The sequence below is a fragment of the Mustelus asterias genome, chromosome 20 (assembly GCF_964213995.1).
Source record: "Mustelus asterias chromosome 20, sMusAst1.hap1.1, whole genome shotgun sequence".
NCBI lineage: Eukaryota > Metazoa > Chordata > Chondrichthyes > Carcharhiniformes > Triakidae > Mustelus > Mustelus asterias.
The window spans coordinates 79,324,576-79,341,194 of NC_135820.1; the positions used below are offsets into that span (position 1 = coordinate 79,324,576).

General features: G+C 45.1%; 1 protein-coding gene across 1 annotated transcript in view; it reads right to left on the reverse strand.

The window, feature by feature from the left end:
• Positions 1 to 754: 754 nt before the first annotated feature.
• LOC144508347 (potassium channel subfamily K member 9-like) overlaps positions 755 to 16,619 on the reverse strand; it is a 30,074-nt gene continuing 14,209 nt past the window's right edge. The window contains exon 2 of the mRNA XM_078236187.1: positions 755 to 1,662. Within this exon, the coding sequence (XP_078092313.1) occupies positions 755 to 1,662 (908 nt within the window). The remainder of the gene's footprint in view (positions 1,663 to 16,619) is intronic.

The following is a 16,619-nucleotide window of genomic DNA, read 5'->3' on the forward strand; positions in this document are numbered from 1 at the left end:
GTCCGCAAATCCCTTGAGAATTCTAATGACAACACTACTCCAAACGGCTGGATCTATTACCTCTTCACCTCCGCAGGAAGTCCAGCTTTGTGTAAAGTAAACTTGGTTCTAACTTTTGTTGGTTTTTTGTTGTTGTTGTTGTTGTCCTTGCAGCATTGAATTCAGAATCTAGACAGCAAACAGTCAAGTACAAAGAGCAGATTGCTTGCCAGGGCCTGTATTTTGTGGCAGCCCTCTGTGAAAGGGTTGAGAAATTGAATAAGTTGGATGTTACAACATGCAGCCTAGTGGCAAGTTCAAAGTGCGTGCCGGAGGACTCATGCCGTTTTGTTGGCAAGACTAAATCATCAGCTCTGATTGCACGCAAGACAAGCTGATATGTTTGGAGATTGAGGGAAACCCAACTGAAAAAATGGATTATTCCAGATACATATTGTCTAAACAGACAATCAAATTCCGGTTGCATTAAAATTTGTCTTAACCTGTTCTAGAAGTACAAAATGTAGAGTTCATATCTGTGACTCTCGGTTAATTCTAGAGTCACGTGTCATTCAGACACCCTTCGAAGGCTTCACACGTTCCGACCATTCTCTCAGGACATCTCCATTCACCCAGTAGCACAGACGAGCTGTTACTGAGCTTTGGTGTGCAATAGCCATGCTTTGTGTTTCTGGCACTCGTTGCCATGCTGCTTCTGCCAATGCAAATGAGCGTTTCCATCGAGCAAACTCCAGATGGAGCACATGCAGCGGGCTCACACTGACCTCCGACGGCTTCGGAGGCACTGGCTGAAGGCGGGGTGTCCGAGGGAGGCAGTGCTGCCAGGGGAGGAGAAGACAAAGTTCTCTCGTGCATTCAGTGACATCTCATCCACCTTGAAGGAGATGGAGTTGAAGTAAACTGGATTGGTGTGAGCGCTGAAGGAGCCATGGTGGAATCCAGTGGGGCTTTCACAGTCCTGAGATCTGTAGCACATACAGGAGCAGAGAGATCCAACATCCGAGACAGGTTCTGGGAGACTCTCGCGCCTTATCTCCACCTCCCCCTCCATCAGCGGGATCAGATTGCTCCTACTCTGTCCCTCCTCCAGGGGCAGGAGTACGGTGCTCCTGCTCTGAATGTCCTCTCCGATGGCCATGGCCGCGTGGTCCCTGTTGCCGGCGCGCTCCTCAGCATCTCTCTTCTCATCTTCTGAGTTCATGGTGAGGAACCTCAAAACCACCAGGTTCAGGAAAGCTCCGATCACAGTCAGTCCAACCAGAATGTACATGAAGCTGAATGCCACGTAAGGGGGCCTCTTCTGCAATGCCTCATTGTTCTGTAAAGCCACAAAATCCCCAAAGCCAATGGTGGTAAGAGTTATAAAGCAGTAATAATATGCATGGAAGAAGGTCCAATCCTCAAAGTGTGCAAAAGCTGCCGCTCCAATGCACAGGGTGCCCAGGCATGAGAAGAAGCCAACAGTTACCATGTTCTCCATGGAGACTTCAGTCTTCTTCATTCCCAGGCATTTCTTTATTTTCTTCAGCAGGTATCTAACAAAGGTGTTCATGCGTTCTCCCAGACTCTGGAACATCACTAGAGTCAGCGGGATGCCCAGAACTGCATAAAACATACAGAAGGCTTTGCCAGCATTGGTGCCTGGAGCTGCGTGACCATAACCTGTGTCAGAGCAATGAGAGAAGAGAAGAATTGTTAACATGGAATTTAACATGGAAAAAGTTATTCACTTTGGAAGGAAAAACAAGAAGGCAGATTACTACCTGAATGGCTGTAAATTGGGAGAGGGGAGTGTGCAGCGGGACCTGGGTGTCCTTGTGCACCAGTCACTGAAGGTAAGCATGCAGGTGCAGCAGGCGGTAAAGAAGGCAAATGGTATGTTGGCCTTCATTGTGAGAGGTTTCGAGTACAGGAGCAGGGATGTGTTGTTGCAATAATACAGGGCCTTGGTGAGGCCACACCTAGAATATTGTGTGCAGTTTTGGTCTCCTTTTCTGAGGAAGGGTGTTCTTGCTCTCGAGGGAGTGCAGCGAAGGTTTACCAGGCTGGTTCCGGGGGTGGCGGGACTGATGTATGAGGAGAGATTGATTAGGTTAGGATTGTTTTCACTGGAATTCAGATGAATGAGGGGGGGATCTCATAGAGACTTATAAAATTCTAACAGGACTAGACAGGGTCGAAGCAGGAAGAATGTTCCCGATGTGGGGAAGTCCAGAACCAAGGGTCACAGCCTGAGGAGTCAACGCAGACCATTTAGGACGGAGGCAAGGAGACATTTCTTTACCCAAAGAGTGGTGGGCCTGTGGAGTTCATTACTACGGGAAGTATTTGATGCAAAAGCATTGAATGTATTCAGGAGGTGGCTGGATATAGCACTTGGGACGATTGGGATCAAAGGTTATGGGGAGAAAGCAGGATTAGGCTATTGAGTTGGACGATCAGCCGTGATCGTGATGAATGGCGGAGCAGGCTCGAAGGGCCGAATGGCCTCCTCCTGCTCCTGTCTTCTATGTTTCTATGTTTCAATGGCTCAGCTAGTTCATCCTTTAAACCATGCAAAACAGTATGATGTTCAAATTAGAACACAATTTGCATTCTGACCTCACAAAGAGTTGTCCTGGTCTCCTAAACTAGGGGGGGCTTGAATCGGTCAGAATTTGGGCTCCTTGACTGTCTGGTGTGGAATTCGGTGACGATGTGATCACAAGAACAGGGAGAGGCCATTCCTTCCTTCCCGCCAGTTCCACTATTCAGTTAGAATTTGGCTGGCCTCAGGAGGTCCTGTGACACAGTGGGTAGCAATCCTGCCTCTGAACCAGAAGCTCCAGGTTCAAGTCCTGCTCCAGGACTCGATAGACAGAGATGCTTCATTGGTGATGCAGTCAAATGAGTTGTAAAGTTGTTATCAATGGCAAACAGTGGGAGTGGGAGAGGTTCCTGGTCAGCCATGTGATGGAAAGAAATTAGAGCTCCTATCATCACTGTCCACAGCTCCAGAATACAACATGTGTTTAAAATTTTGTGTTGGCACAGCAACTTGGGCTCCTTGCGGGTTGGGTGGCTCAGTTCGCTGGATCTGCTTCCTGAGGTGGAGTCACAGCACTGTGGGTGAGACATGCCTTTGGGTGGAGGACTGAAGGAGATGGTTGACCTGTATCTCAGCTTTATTTACCTGCGTTGGCTTCATATACCTTGAGTTCCTTGGCCATTCTGTTGACCTCAGTCTTGAAAGCCTGAGCATCCACAGATTCATCCAGGGAAAAGGAGTTCCAGATTTCCACTCCTCATTGTGTGAATAAGTGACCTCATGCCTGAACTCTCACCAACTGTTACAGATACACCATAGAAAGCATTCTTTCTGGTTGTATCACAGCTTGGTATGGCTCCTGCTCTGCCCAAGACCGCAAGGAACTACAAAAGGTCGTGAATGAAGTCCAGTCCATCACACAAACCAGCCTCCCATCCATTGACTCTGTCTACATTTCCCACTGCCTCGGCAAAGCAGCCAGCATAATGAAGGACCCCACGCACCCCGAACATTCTCTCTTCCACCTTCTTCCGTCGGGAAAAATATACAAAAGTCTGAGGTCACGGACCAACTGACTCTTCCCTGCTGCTGTCAGACTTTTGAATGGACCTACCTCGCATTAAGTTGATCTTTCTCTACACCCTAGCTATGACTGTAACACCAGTCTCCCCTTTCCTTCTCTATGAACGGTATGCTTTGTCTGTATAGCGTGCAAGAAACAATACTTCTCACTGTATGCGAATACATGTGACAATAATAAATCAAATCAAACCGAATCGAATGGCCTGGCTCTCATTTTACGATGACGATCCCTTTGTTTTCAATTCCCTCCCACCCTCACCAGAGGAGTTTATTTGGATCCACCCAATCAAATTATTCTATCAACATAACCATGTCATTCTAGGCAAGGCAGCATTCCAGAATCATAGAATAACACAGCACAGATGAAGGCCAATTGGCTCATCGAGTCTGAGCTAACTCTTTTGAACAGTTAGTCCCATTCCCTGTCTCTTCTCCCGTGCAAATCTTTCTCCTTCAAATACTTATCCAATTTCGCTTTGAATGTTGCTATTAATTCTGTGTAGATCATTTTATCAGACAGTGCATTCCAAACCCTACAACAACGCATTCCCTCATTTTCCCAATGTCTCCTCTCTGGTTCTTATGTCAATCATCTTTAATTTGGCCTCTCTCATTATTGATGCTTCACAGAAACCAAAAGAATGGGAGCAAGAGAGGCCATTCGGTCCTTCAAGCCTGCTCCGCCATTAATTATGATCATGGCTGATCATCCAACTCAACAGCCTGATCCCACTTTCCCCCCCCAATACCCTTTGATCCTCATCATCCCAAGAACTATATATAACTCCTTAATGTTTTGACCTCAACTGCTTTCTATGGTAGCTAATTCCACAGGCTCACCACTCTCTGGGTGAAGAAATTTGTCCTCACCTCAGTCCTAAAAGGTTTACCCTGGAGCCTTAGACTATGACTCCCTGGCACTGCGAGGCAGTAGTGCTAACCACTGTGACACTGTGCCGCGCCGTTCTCCTCATAGCCTTCCCTGCTCACCCTCATACCAACATTTCTAGCTGAACTTGTGCGTGAAACATTACTGCTCATGAAACCATACTGCAGATACCCAGCCAGTCTCTCACAGGATGGGAGAAAATTCACAAAGCAGGTCCCCCAAGAAGGGAGATTAATTTACAAATTCAGATTTTTCATTTGGAAAACACTGAATAAAACAGCTATTGATGTTACTGTGAGTTGCTATGGGAGACACCCTTACATTTTACTCACTTTTGCTTTCTGATTTTGTGAAATTATTGCATCTATTTGAAGTGGAGATTTGGGTATTTTTAACACACTAAAGGAGTAATTGGGCCAGTGATTGTGACAAAAATATCATTGCAAAAATAAACTAATCCCACTGTGTTCTGTTGTAGACATTCACATGCTTTAATAACTTTCTGGAGACAGAAATTCCATTTCCTAATTTGTGAAAAACACCTTTAGATGGTATACATTTTAATAGTTTCACAACATTATTCTTTTGTAATATAAATTAACTTCTTTTCTTTCCAATTTCCTCTCAGTTGCTTCATTCATTCTTCAAGTTTTCTGCTAGGAGTGATTCTAAACCGCTTTAATGTCCAAGTGCGAATTATTCACATTTGAATATGTGACAGTAACGGCTGTCGGCCATTCTACTGTGGGATGCATCACAGTTGAAGCTTTCCCTGCTCTCTTGCACCTAGCCCTTCTTGGGTGACAGTGATCCTCCAGTCTGACCCAAGATACTGAAGCCAACCGTAGACACCACGAGAACTGGTTCACGGACTGAGACAGAGCAGGATTCTGACCCAGGAACTGTGAGTAGATGGCAAGTAGAGGGACAGATAGTATTGAGGAAGCAGGGGGGCTGCAGAAGGACTTGGACAGATTAGGAGAGTGGGCAAAGAAGTGGCAGATGGAATATAATGTGGAAAAGTGTGAGGTTATGCCTTTTGGAAGGAGGAATGGAGGCATAGACTATTTTCTAAATGGAAAAATGCTTAGGAAATCAGAAACACAAAGGGATTTGGGAGTCATTGTTCAAGATTCTCTTAAGGTTAACGTGCAGGTTCAGTCGGCAGTTAGGAAGACAAATGCAATGTTCGCATTCATGTCGAGAGGGCTAGAATACAGGAATGTACTTCTGAGGCTGTATAAAGCTCTGGTCAGACCCCATTTGGAGTACTGTGAGCAGTTTTGGGCCCCATATCTAAGGAAGGATGTGCTGGCCTTGGAAAGGGTCCAGAGGAGGTTCACAAGAATGATCCCTAGAATGAAGAGCTTGTCGCATGAAGAACAGTTGAGGACTCTGGGTCTGTACTCGTTGGAGTTTAGAAGGATGAGGGGGGATCTTATTGAAACTTACAGGATACTGCGAGGCCTGGATAGAGTGGACGTGGAGAGGATGTTTCCACTAGTGGGAAAAACTAGAAGCAGAGGGCACAACCTCAGTCTAAAGGGACGATCCTTTAAAACAGAGATGAGGAGGAATTTCTTCAGCCAGAGAGTGGTGAATCTGTGGCACTCTTTGCCGCAGAAGGCTGTGGAGGCCGGGTCATTGAGTGTCTTTAAGACAGAGATAGATAGGTTCTTGATTAATAAGCAGGTCAGGGGTTTTGGGGAAAAGGCAGGAGAATGGGGATGAGAAAAGAAAATCAGCCATGATTGAATGGTGGAGCAGATTTGATGGGCTGAGTGGTCTAATTTTGCTCCGATGTCTTATGGTCTGATGGTCTAAGTGCCTGGATCGTGACTGTATGGGAATGGCCTTAGTGGATGAATTTGTCTTTCCAGTCTGAAATTTTTGCATGTTCACTGCTTCCTAACACTTGTCTGTGCCGAGTTCCACTCCTGACGTACACCCATTAAAGCCATCCCGAGAACACTTATCACACCATTTAAGAGAGAAATAAAAATCTCTGCAGAAAATTGCAGACTGCAGTAAAAGATATTGAGAGCAGGAATTTATTCTGTGTTATTAGATGCCATATTCTGGAGTGGCTGATGCTGCTGGAGCCATCACTAGGAACACAGTAGGCACTTGAAATAAAAACAGAAATTCATCATGGAATGAATAAAAAACATTCATTCATACAGCACCTCTCCGTGACCTCAGCATGACCCAACATGGTTCACAGCAGCCAATGAACTCATTTGAAGTGCGGTCATTGTTGCAATGCAGGAAACACAGCAGCCAATTTCTGCACAGTAAGATCCCGCAAGCAGCACTAAGATAATGGCCAGATCATCTGTTTTAGGGATGTTGAGGGAAAAATATTGTCACAAAGTAGAGACAATTCCTTCTGCAGATAGTCCCACAAGATCTTCCATATCCATTTGATGGGGCCTCACTTTAACAGTCCGTCTTAAAGACAGCACCTCCAACAATGTAACACTCCTGTGGTGCTGCACCACATTGTCAGCTTGGATCACACAGTCCAGTATCTGGGGGTACATTTTCCCGTCCTGCCTATCGTGGGAATTGTCATGGGTGGGATGAACAATTTGACGGACAATTGAAAGTCCGCTGACCTTGGGCAGGAATCTCTGGTTCCAGGGCAGGTGGTCCTCAAGACTATAGGAAATAGGAGCAGGAGGAGGCCATTCGGCCCCTCGAGCCATCTCCGCCATTCATAGGATCATGGCTGGTTTGACATTCCTCACGTCCACTTTCAAAAGTTAAAGTTTATTTTTTAGTCACAAGTATGCTTACATTAACACTGCAGTGAAGTTACTGCGAAAATCCCATAGCCTGCCCTTTCCCCGTAACCCTTGATCCGCTTACTGATCAAATATCTATCTATCTCAGCCTTAAATATACACAAAAACTCTGCCTCCCAGCTCTCTGTGGCAAAGAATCCCAAAGACTCTCAACCCTCTGAGAGAAGAAATTCCTCCTCACCTCAGTTTTAAATTGGCACCTTTTTATTCTGAGATTGTGCCCTCTGGTCCTAGACTGTCCCTTGAGGGGAAATATCCTCTCAGCATTTACCTTCTCAAGCCCCTTAAGATTCCAATATGTTGCAATGAGATCACCTCTCATTCTCCTAAATTCCAATGAGTAGAGTCCCAACCTATTTAACCTTTCCGCAGAAGACAATCCCTCCAAACCGGGAGCCCCGGAAAGTCCTGCTCCTGAAGTGGGATTTTGAACCCAAAACCTTCTGACTCAGAAATTACAAAGTGAAGCCACACTAACAAGTGATGAGCAGATGCTTGAGATGCATTCTGAGAGATATCTGAGTTCCTAGTTATAAATGTACTGTTAGATAAAACCAAAAAGAAAGATTTGCATTTATATAGCACTTTCACAACCGTTGGATGTCTCAAAGCACTTCATAGAATCATAGATACTCTACAGTGCAGAAAGAGGCCATTTGGCCCATTGATTCTGCACCAACCACAATCCCACCCAGGCCCTACCCCTACACATTTACCCACTAATCCCTCTAACCTATGCATCTCAGGACACTAAGGGGCAATTTTTTAGCATGGCCAATCAACCTAACCTGCACATCTTTGGACTGTGGGAGGAAACCAGAGCACCCGGAGGAAACCCACGCAGACACGGGGAGAATGTGCAAACTCCACACAGACAGTGACCCGAGCCGGGAATCGAACCCGGGTCCCTGGAGCTGTGAAGCAGCAGTGCTAACCACTGTGCTACAGTGCCGCCCACTGATAGCCAATGGATTATTTTCTATGGTGCAGTTGCCACGATTACGAAGGAAAGGTGCCAAACAGCAATGTCACAATGAACAGGTTCGAGCACAGGGAGCTGACAGTCAGGGACAGCTGCCCTATCCAAGGTGCCATTGTCTGTTCTCTCAGGGGGATGTATAAAACCTATGGCATTATTGTGAAGAAGAGAAGGAGAGTTCTTCTCATTGTCCTGGATAGTTATTACCCCTCAATCAACATCACAAAAGTAGATTTGTTCATGATCATATTTCTGTGTTTCAGAGCTTGCTGTGTGTGAATTGGCTATTGCATTTTCTGTGTTATAACAGTGACTGCATTGAAAAAGTAATCCACTGAATGCAAGTCATCTCTGGATGCCTAGAGGCTGCAAAAACCATGAAAGAAATCCAAGTCTTCCTTTTTCTTAGAAACACTTAAGGCTCTGGACATTCTCTCTTCCACCTTCTTCCGTCGGGAAAAAGATACAAAAGTCTAAGATCACGTACCAGCCAACTCATGAAAAGCTTCTTCCCTGCTGTCATCAGACTTTTGAATGGACCTGCCAAATATTAAGCTGATCTCTCTCTACACCCTAGCTAAGATTGTAAAACCACAATCTGCACTCTCCCCTTTCCTTCTCTATGAACAGTATGCTTTGTCTGTATAGCGCGAAAGAAACAATACTTTTCACTGTTTACTACTGCATGTGACAATAATAAATTGAATCAAATTGAGTCAAATATGATTAGGAAGTGGTGCTGTATTCATATTGTTGCGGGACTAGTAATTCAGAGACCCAAGTAATGTTCTGGGGAGCCGGGTTCGAATCCCACTATGGCAGGTGGTGAAATTTGAATTCAATAAAATTCTGGAATTGAAAAGTTTAATGATGATCTTGAAACCATTGTTGATTATCATTCAAGCCCATCTGGTTCACTAATGTCCTTTAGAGAGTGTGCTTGTTAAGTTTTTTTTTTGCGAGACTCTTCCGTCCTTGATACAAAGGCAAACACCAACCGTTGTCAGAATCAAAGTCCTTTATTTGTCCTACGTATGTAGGCTGGCTAACCTTTACTACTTAACCTCCACTCAGTGCTGGAAGTCAGTTAGTAAAAAGCACACGAAGCAACAAGGCTAACCCCTTTTATACAGTTTACAATCCCATCAGGTAGATGTGATTTCAAACAAGACTTAACACACATCATCTGATTCAATCAAAAATGTCTAGACTTAAGCACACATCACCCGATACAATCAAAAACGAGTAGTTACAGGAATTGCTGCATAAGAAAGAACATCCTATTAAAATACGCATTTACTACTTACGACCCCCACCAATCAGAACATAAGCATAATGTCTTTAGGATACGCCATTTGTTAGCGCAAAAGAGAGCATTATCACAGACTCAGCTAGACTCGCACCCCAGCCGGGCTCAGCAAGCTGGAGCCTGTGGTTAACCTGTTTTGTCAGTTTGCTCCCATGAGCTGTTTCTCTGCCGTTCTTGCAAGCCCAATAGTTCACCTTGCCCTCTATAGTGGACATTAACTCTTTAATATCTCATGCTGATAGTCCCTTTAAGGGCAACACAGCAGACTAAGTGTCACCTGCTGAGAGAGGGGGAGGCGATTAGGATGAGACTGGGTAATCACCCCAGCGGGTGGAGTCCACTCATAGGCAGAAGGCATGCTGGCTGGCTGCTGTAGTTTTTCTTATTGCTAAATACCTTTCCTGTTTTTAATGAAGTCTTTGAAAGTGTGTCATTTCAACTGGCAATGGGGATAAAATTATCCTGACACTGCCTCTGGCCCGACACCTGTGAGTTTCCTGTTTTATTTGAAGTCTGAAAAGAAAGTACTCATTTGAATGAGGTGAATAGACCCATTTGAGATGTTGAGATAGTGCTGGAGCCTGAGAGACAGGCACAGAAGGAAGCTGTAGAGACCAGCAGAGTCAAAGATTTGGGAGTGTATGGAGAAAGAAAAAATAAGAAAAAAATCATCCTGTGAAGCAAGAGCTGTGCCTTTAAGATTAAAAAAACAGAGTTTATGTTTTTTAAAAAATTAAAGAGTTTTTTTAAGAAGGAAGGAGAACGCCGGATGCGGGTTTGGGTGAAAGGGAAACAAATGCCCAAGGAGCTGCGGTGTGGTCTCCTGAAGCATGGGAAAATCAAAGGACAGAAACAGTTCCCAATCAGAGCAGGGCCTGCGGAGGTTCCAGGGCAGAAACTGCTGCCTTGATGGACTTCAAACAGAAATGTTGTGACGTTTCAAAAAGATAAGATTACCTTTTAAAAAAGTAACCAGTTTAAAAACAATGGCTCAATCGGACATCAAATGCCAGCGAAATTGATAAAAAAAAGTCACAGGCACGGTGGCACAGTGGTTAGCACCGCTGCCTAACAGAGTCAGGGACCCGGGTTCGATTCCCAGCTTGGGTCACGTGGAGTCTGCACGTTCTTCCCGTGTCTGTGTGGGTTTCCTCCGGGTGCTCTGGTTTCCTCCCACACTCCAAAGATGAGTTAAGTTGATTGGCCACACTAAATTTCTCCTTAGTGTTAGGGGGATAAGAAGGGTAGATATGTGAGGTTGCGGGGGCCTGGATGGGATTGTGGTCGCTGCAGACTCGATGAGCCAAGTGGCCTCCTTCTGCACTGTAAGATTCTATGAATATGAATCATATCAAAAAGAGGGAAAAATGGAGTCTCCAAATAGCCAGAAGGGATTAGAACCATAGAACCATAGAAAATTACAGCTCAGAAACAGGCCTTTTGGCCCTTCTTGTCTGTGCCGAACCATTTTATGCCTAGTCCCACTGACCTGCACTTGGACCATATCCCTCCACACCCCTCTCATCCATGAACCCGTCCAAGTTTTTCTTAAATGTTAAAAGTGACCCTGCATTTACCACTTTATCCGGCAGCTCATTCCACACTCCCACCACTCTCTGCGTGAAGAAGCCCCCCCTAATATTCCCTTTAAACTTTTCTCCTTTCACCCTTAACCCATGCCCTCTGATGTTTTTCTCCCCTAGCCTCAGCGGAAAAAGCCTGCTTGCATTCACTCTATCTATACCCATCAAAATCTTATACACCTCTATCAAATCTCCCCTCAATCTTCTACGCTCCAGGGAATAAAGTCCCAACCTATTCAATCTCTCTCTGTAACTCAGCTTCTCAAGTCCCGGCAACATCCTTGTGAACCTTCTCTGCACTCTTTCAACCTTATTTACATCCTTCCTGTAACTAGGTGACCAAAACTGTACACAATACTCCAAATTCGGCCTCACCAATGCCTTATATAACCTTACCATAACACTCCAACTTTTATACTCGATACTCCGATTTATAAAGGCCAATGTATCAAAGGCACTCTTTACGACCCTATCCACCTGTACAGGATCTGTACCTGTATTCCCAGATCCCTCTGTTCAACTGCACTCTTCAGAGTCCTACCATTTACCCTGTACGTTCTACTTTGGTTTGTCCTTCCAAAGTGCAATATCTCACACTTGCCTGCGTTAAATTCCATTTGCCATTTTTCAGCCCATTTTTCTAGTTGGTCCAAATCCCTCTGCAAGCTTTGAAAACCTTCCTCACTGTCCACTACACCTCCAATCTTTGTATCATCAGCAAACTTGCTGATCCAATTTACCACATTATCATCCAGATCATTGATATAGATGACAAACAACAATGGACCCAACACCGATCCCTGCGGCACACCACTAGTCACAGGCCTCCACTCAGAGAAGCAACCCTCCACAACCACTCTCTGGCTTCTTCCATTGAGCCAGTGTCCAATCCAATTTACTACCTCCCCATGTATACCTAGCGACTGAACCTTCCTAACTAACCTCCCATGAGGGACGTTGTCAAAGGCCTTGCTGAAATCCAGGTAGACAACATCCACCGCCTTCCCTTCATCCACTTTCCTGGTAAACTCCTCAAAAAACTCTAATAAATTGGTCAAACATGACCTACCACGCACAAAGCCATGTTGACTCTCCCTAATAAGTCCCTGTCTATCCAAATATTTGTAGATCCGATCCCTTATCACACCTTCCAATAACTTGCCCACCACCAACGTCAAACTTACTGGCCTATAATTTCCCGGATTTCTTTTGGAACCTTTGTTAAACAACGGAACAACATGAGCCACCCTCCAATCATCCGGCACCTCCCCCGTGAATACTGACATTTTAAATATGTCTGCCAGGGCCCCTGCAAGTTCAACACTAGCTTCCCTCAAGGTCCGTGGGAATACCCTGTCTGGTCCTGGGGATTTATCCACTCTGATTTGCCTCAAGACAGCGAGCACCTCCTCCCCTTTAATCTGTAAAGGTTCCATGACCTCCCTACCAGTTTGCCCTATTTCTGTAGACTCCATGCCCATTTCCTCAGTAAATACGGATACAAAAAAACCATTTCGTATCTCCCCTATCTCTTTTGGTTCCATACACAGTCTACCACTCTGGTCTTCAAGAGGACCAATTTTATCCCTCACTATCCTTTTGCTCCTAACATACCTATAGAAGCTCTTTGGATTTTCCTTCACTCTGTCTGCCAAAGCAACCTCATGTCTTCTTTTAGCCCTCCTGATTTCCCTCTTCAGTAGCTTCTTGCACTTTTTATACTCCTTGAGCACCTGATCTGTTCCTTGCTGCCTGTACATTTCATACAACTCTCTCTTCCTCTTAATCAGTGTTACAATCTCCCTCGAGAACCAAAGTTCCTTATTCCTATTTACTTTGCCTTTAATCCTGACAGGAACATACAAACTTCGCACTCTCAAAATTTCTCCTTTGAAGGCCTCCCACTTTCCATTTACATCCTTACCAGAGAACAGCCTGTGCCAATCCACACTTCCCAGATCCCTTCTCATTTCATCAAATTTGGCCTTTTTCCAGTTCAGAACTTCAACCCGAGGACCAGATCTATCCTTATCCATGATCAGGTTGAAACTAATGGCATTATGATCACTGGATCCAAAGTGTTCCCTCACACTCACATCCATCACCTGCCCTAACTAATTTCCCAATAGGAGATCCAATATCACATCCTCTCTAGTTGGCACCTCTATATACTGATGTAGAAAATTCTCCTGAACGCATTTTACAAACTCTACCCCGTGTAAACCTTTAACAATATGCGAGTCCCAATCTATATGTGGAAAATTAAAATCCCCTACTATCACAACTTTGTATTTCTTGCAGTTGTCAGCTATCTCTCCGCTGATTTGCTCCTCCAATTCTCGCTGACTATTGGGTGGTGTATAATACAAGCCCATTAATGTGGTCATACCTTTCCTGTTTCTCAGCTCCACCCATAGGGCCTCTGTAGACAAGCTCCCTAATCTATCCTGCCTGAGTACCGCTGTAACATTTTCCCTGACCAACAATGCCACCCTCCCACCTTTTATCCCTCTGCCTCTATCCCGCCTGAAACATTGGAACCCTGGAACATTGAGCTGCCAGTCCTGTCTCTCCTGTAGCCAAGTTTCACTAATGGCTATAATGTCATATTTCCATGTGTCTATTCACGCCTTCAGCTCATCTGCCTTCCCCACAATACTCCTGGCATTGAAATAGACACACCTCAAAAGATTATTTCCACCACACTCTACCCTTCCATTTGTGATTTTGCTTGAACTAACCTGTCTTTTTACTCCTGCTCCACTATCTGCTCTGGCACTCTGGTTCCCATCCCCCTGCAAATCTAGTTTAAACGCTCCCCAATAACACTAGCAAATCTCCCTGCAAGTATATTGGTCCCCTTGTAGTTTAGGTGTAACCCGTCTCTCTTGTACAGGTCCCATCTGCCCCAGAAGAGGTCCCAATGATCCAAGAATTGGAAACCCTGCCCCCTGAACCGGTTCCTCGGCCACGTGTTCATCCGCCCAAGCATCCTACTCCTACCCTCACTGGCATGTGGCTCAAGTAGCAATCCTGAGATTACTACCCTCGGGGTCCTGCTTTTTAACTTCCTTCCAAGCTCTCTGTACTCACTCTTTAGGACCTCCTCACTCTTCCTTCCCACGTCATTGGTACCGACGTGTACCACGACATCTGGCTGATCACCTTCCCACTTTAGAATGCTGTGCGCGCGATCAGAGACATCGCTGACCTTGGCACCTGGGAGGCAACAAACCATGCGGGAGTCTCTGTCCCGACCACAGAACCTCCGGTCTGTACCTCTGACCATTGAGTCCCCTATCACTACTGCTCTCCTCTTCTTCATCCCACCCTTTTGCGCTGTCGAACCAGACTCAGTATCAGAGTTCCGGCTGTCGCAGCTTGTCCCACGTAAAGCATCTCCCGCAACAGTATCCAATTCAGTATACCTGTTGTGGAGGGGTATGGCCACAGGGGAACCCTGCTCTGTCTGTCCTTTCACACTGCCATTTCCTCTCCTTACAGTAACCCAATTTCCTCTGCTCTGCTGCTTAGGTGTAACTATCTCCCTAAAGCTACTGTCTATATACTTCTCATTCTCCCCAATTAGATGGAGGTCATCAAGCTCCTTCTGCAGTTCCCGAACACGCTTTGCTAGCAGCTGCAGCTGGATGCATCTTTTGCAGGTGCTGTCGTCAGGGATACTGGAGGTCTCCCTGATCTCTACTAATTACTAATTACTAATAGAGATTTCCTTACTTTAAAGTGGAACTTTTAAAATTCAAAAAAAGGCAGCCAGGTTCATTCCAAAACTCTAAAGTGCGAGAGAAACACAGAGAGAAAGCAGGCTGAGAGTTCAGTGAAAACAAATGACAGTCTTAAAGCAGTAAAACATTTTAAATGGTAATTAATTAAAAGAAACAACTACAAGAAGGAATAAATGGGCAGAAAAATTGGAGAAGATCCCAGATAGAGGGCCACTAAAAAAAAGGCCTATAAGCAATGAAGATGAGAAAGATGCAACAGACAGTCTCAGCGGGGCAACACAGACCTCAAAGAGGCAATGAATACTTCAAAAAGAAGGTAATAGAAGACTCCAGAAGATGGATACTGAAAGACCCCAGAACAAGGTATACAAGATGATGAAAGGTATGGATAAAATAGACGTGGAGCGGATGCTTCCTCTTGTGGGGTATTCTAGGATGAGAGGTCATAATCTTAGGATAAGGGGTAGCAAATTTAAGTTAAGGAGAAACTATTTCTCCCAAAGGGTTGTGAATCTGTGGAACTCACTACCCCAAAGTGCGGTGGATGCTGGGACAGTGAGTAAATTTAAGGAGGAGTTATAGAGATTTTTAATTGGGAATGGGCATTGAAGGGTTGTGGGGAGAAGGCAGGAAAATGGGGATGAGGAGCATATCAGCCACGATTGAATGGCAGAGCAGACTTGATGGGCCGAATGGCCTAATTCTGCTCCTATATCTTATGATAAGGGCAACAAAAGACTCCACAAGGAGGACTGTGAGGAAATTGCAGAATAGAAACAAGATAATGGTTTGTCAGAGACAGACCTGACCAACAGTGAAGGCAAAAAGTGTTTGACTGAAGTTAACACAAGTAGAAATGAGGATTCCATTTGTGAAATGTAAATGTTCGGGAAGAACTTGATGGACCCACTTCAGGAGAAACACAGAAATTAATGAAGGAGCTATTGAACGCAAAGAAGAATCAGCAAAACCATTTACAGCTCCAGAAAAGACATTAAAACAATAAGATGAAAGGAATGATAGCAAACTTGGAGAATAAAGAAGTTGCAAAAGAAATTACAAACTGAAGTTAAGGAGAAGGAGAAATTAACAAGATAATACAGAGAATAAGCTGAGCGCCCAAGAAAACAACCAGAAAATAAGAACAAGTGAAGAATTGAATCGGGACAATAGGAGCTTGAAGAAAGGAAGCTTGACATTGAGAAATTAACTGAAGAGGTAAAAACAGTGAAATTGACAGCAGGCTCAGCAATCCAGACACAGGAAGAAACTGAGATTATGCACCAGAACAAGATTGCTGCAATGGTCACACTAAAAGCACAAGAACCAATTTAATAAAACGGTCGATGAAAAAGATGCTGAATGGAAATGCTGGAAAGAGAAGAAACTTTTTCACGTCACCTAAGTACCAGAAACAGAGAACCATGCCCATTCCTTCACACGTGACAGACTGAGGGGCTGATTCTCCCAGCCGGCTCTGCTAATATTCTAGCGCAGCGGGCCGGGAGAATCACACAAAGGGGCAGCGTTCGCGCACCGCTAGTGCCTCCCAGCTTCAGATTTCCGGCCGCAAATCGGCAGGGAGGAGGGGCTAGCATTCCCGCTTGCTTCTCCCACCTCGCCAGAGTGTCTCACTCCAGCGGGGTTTAGCGGGTCTCACCACGCTGGAATGAAGGAGGGGTGGTGGGATGTGGTG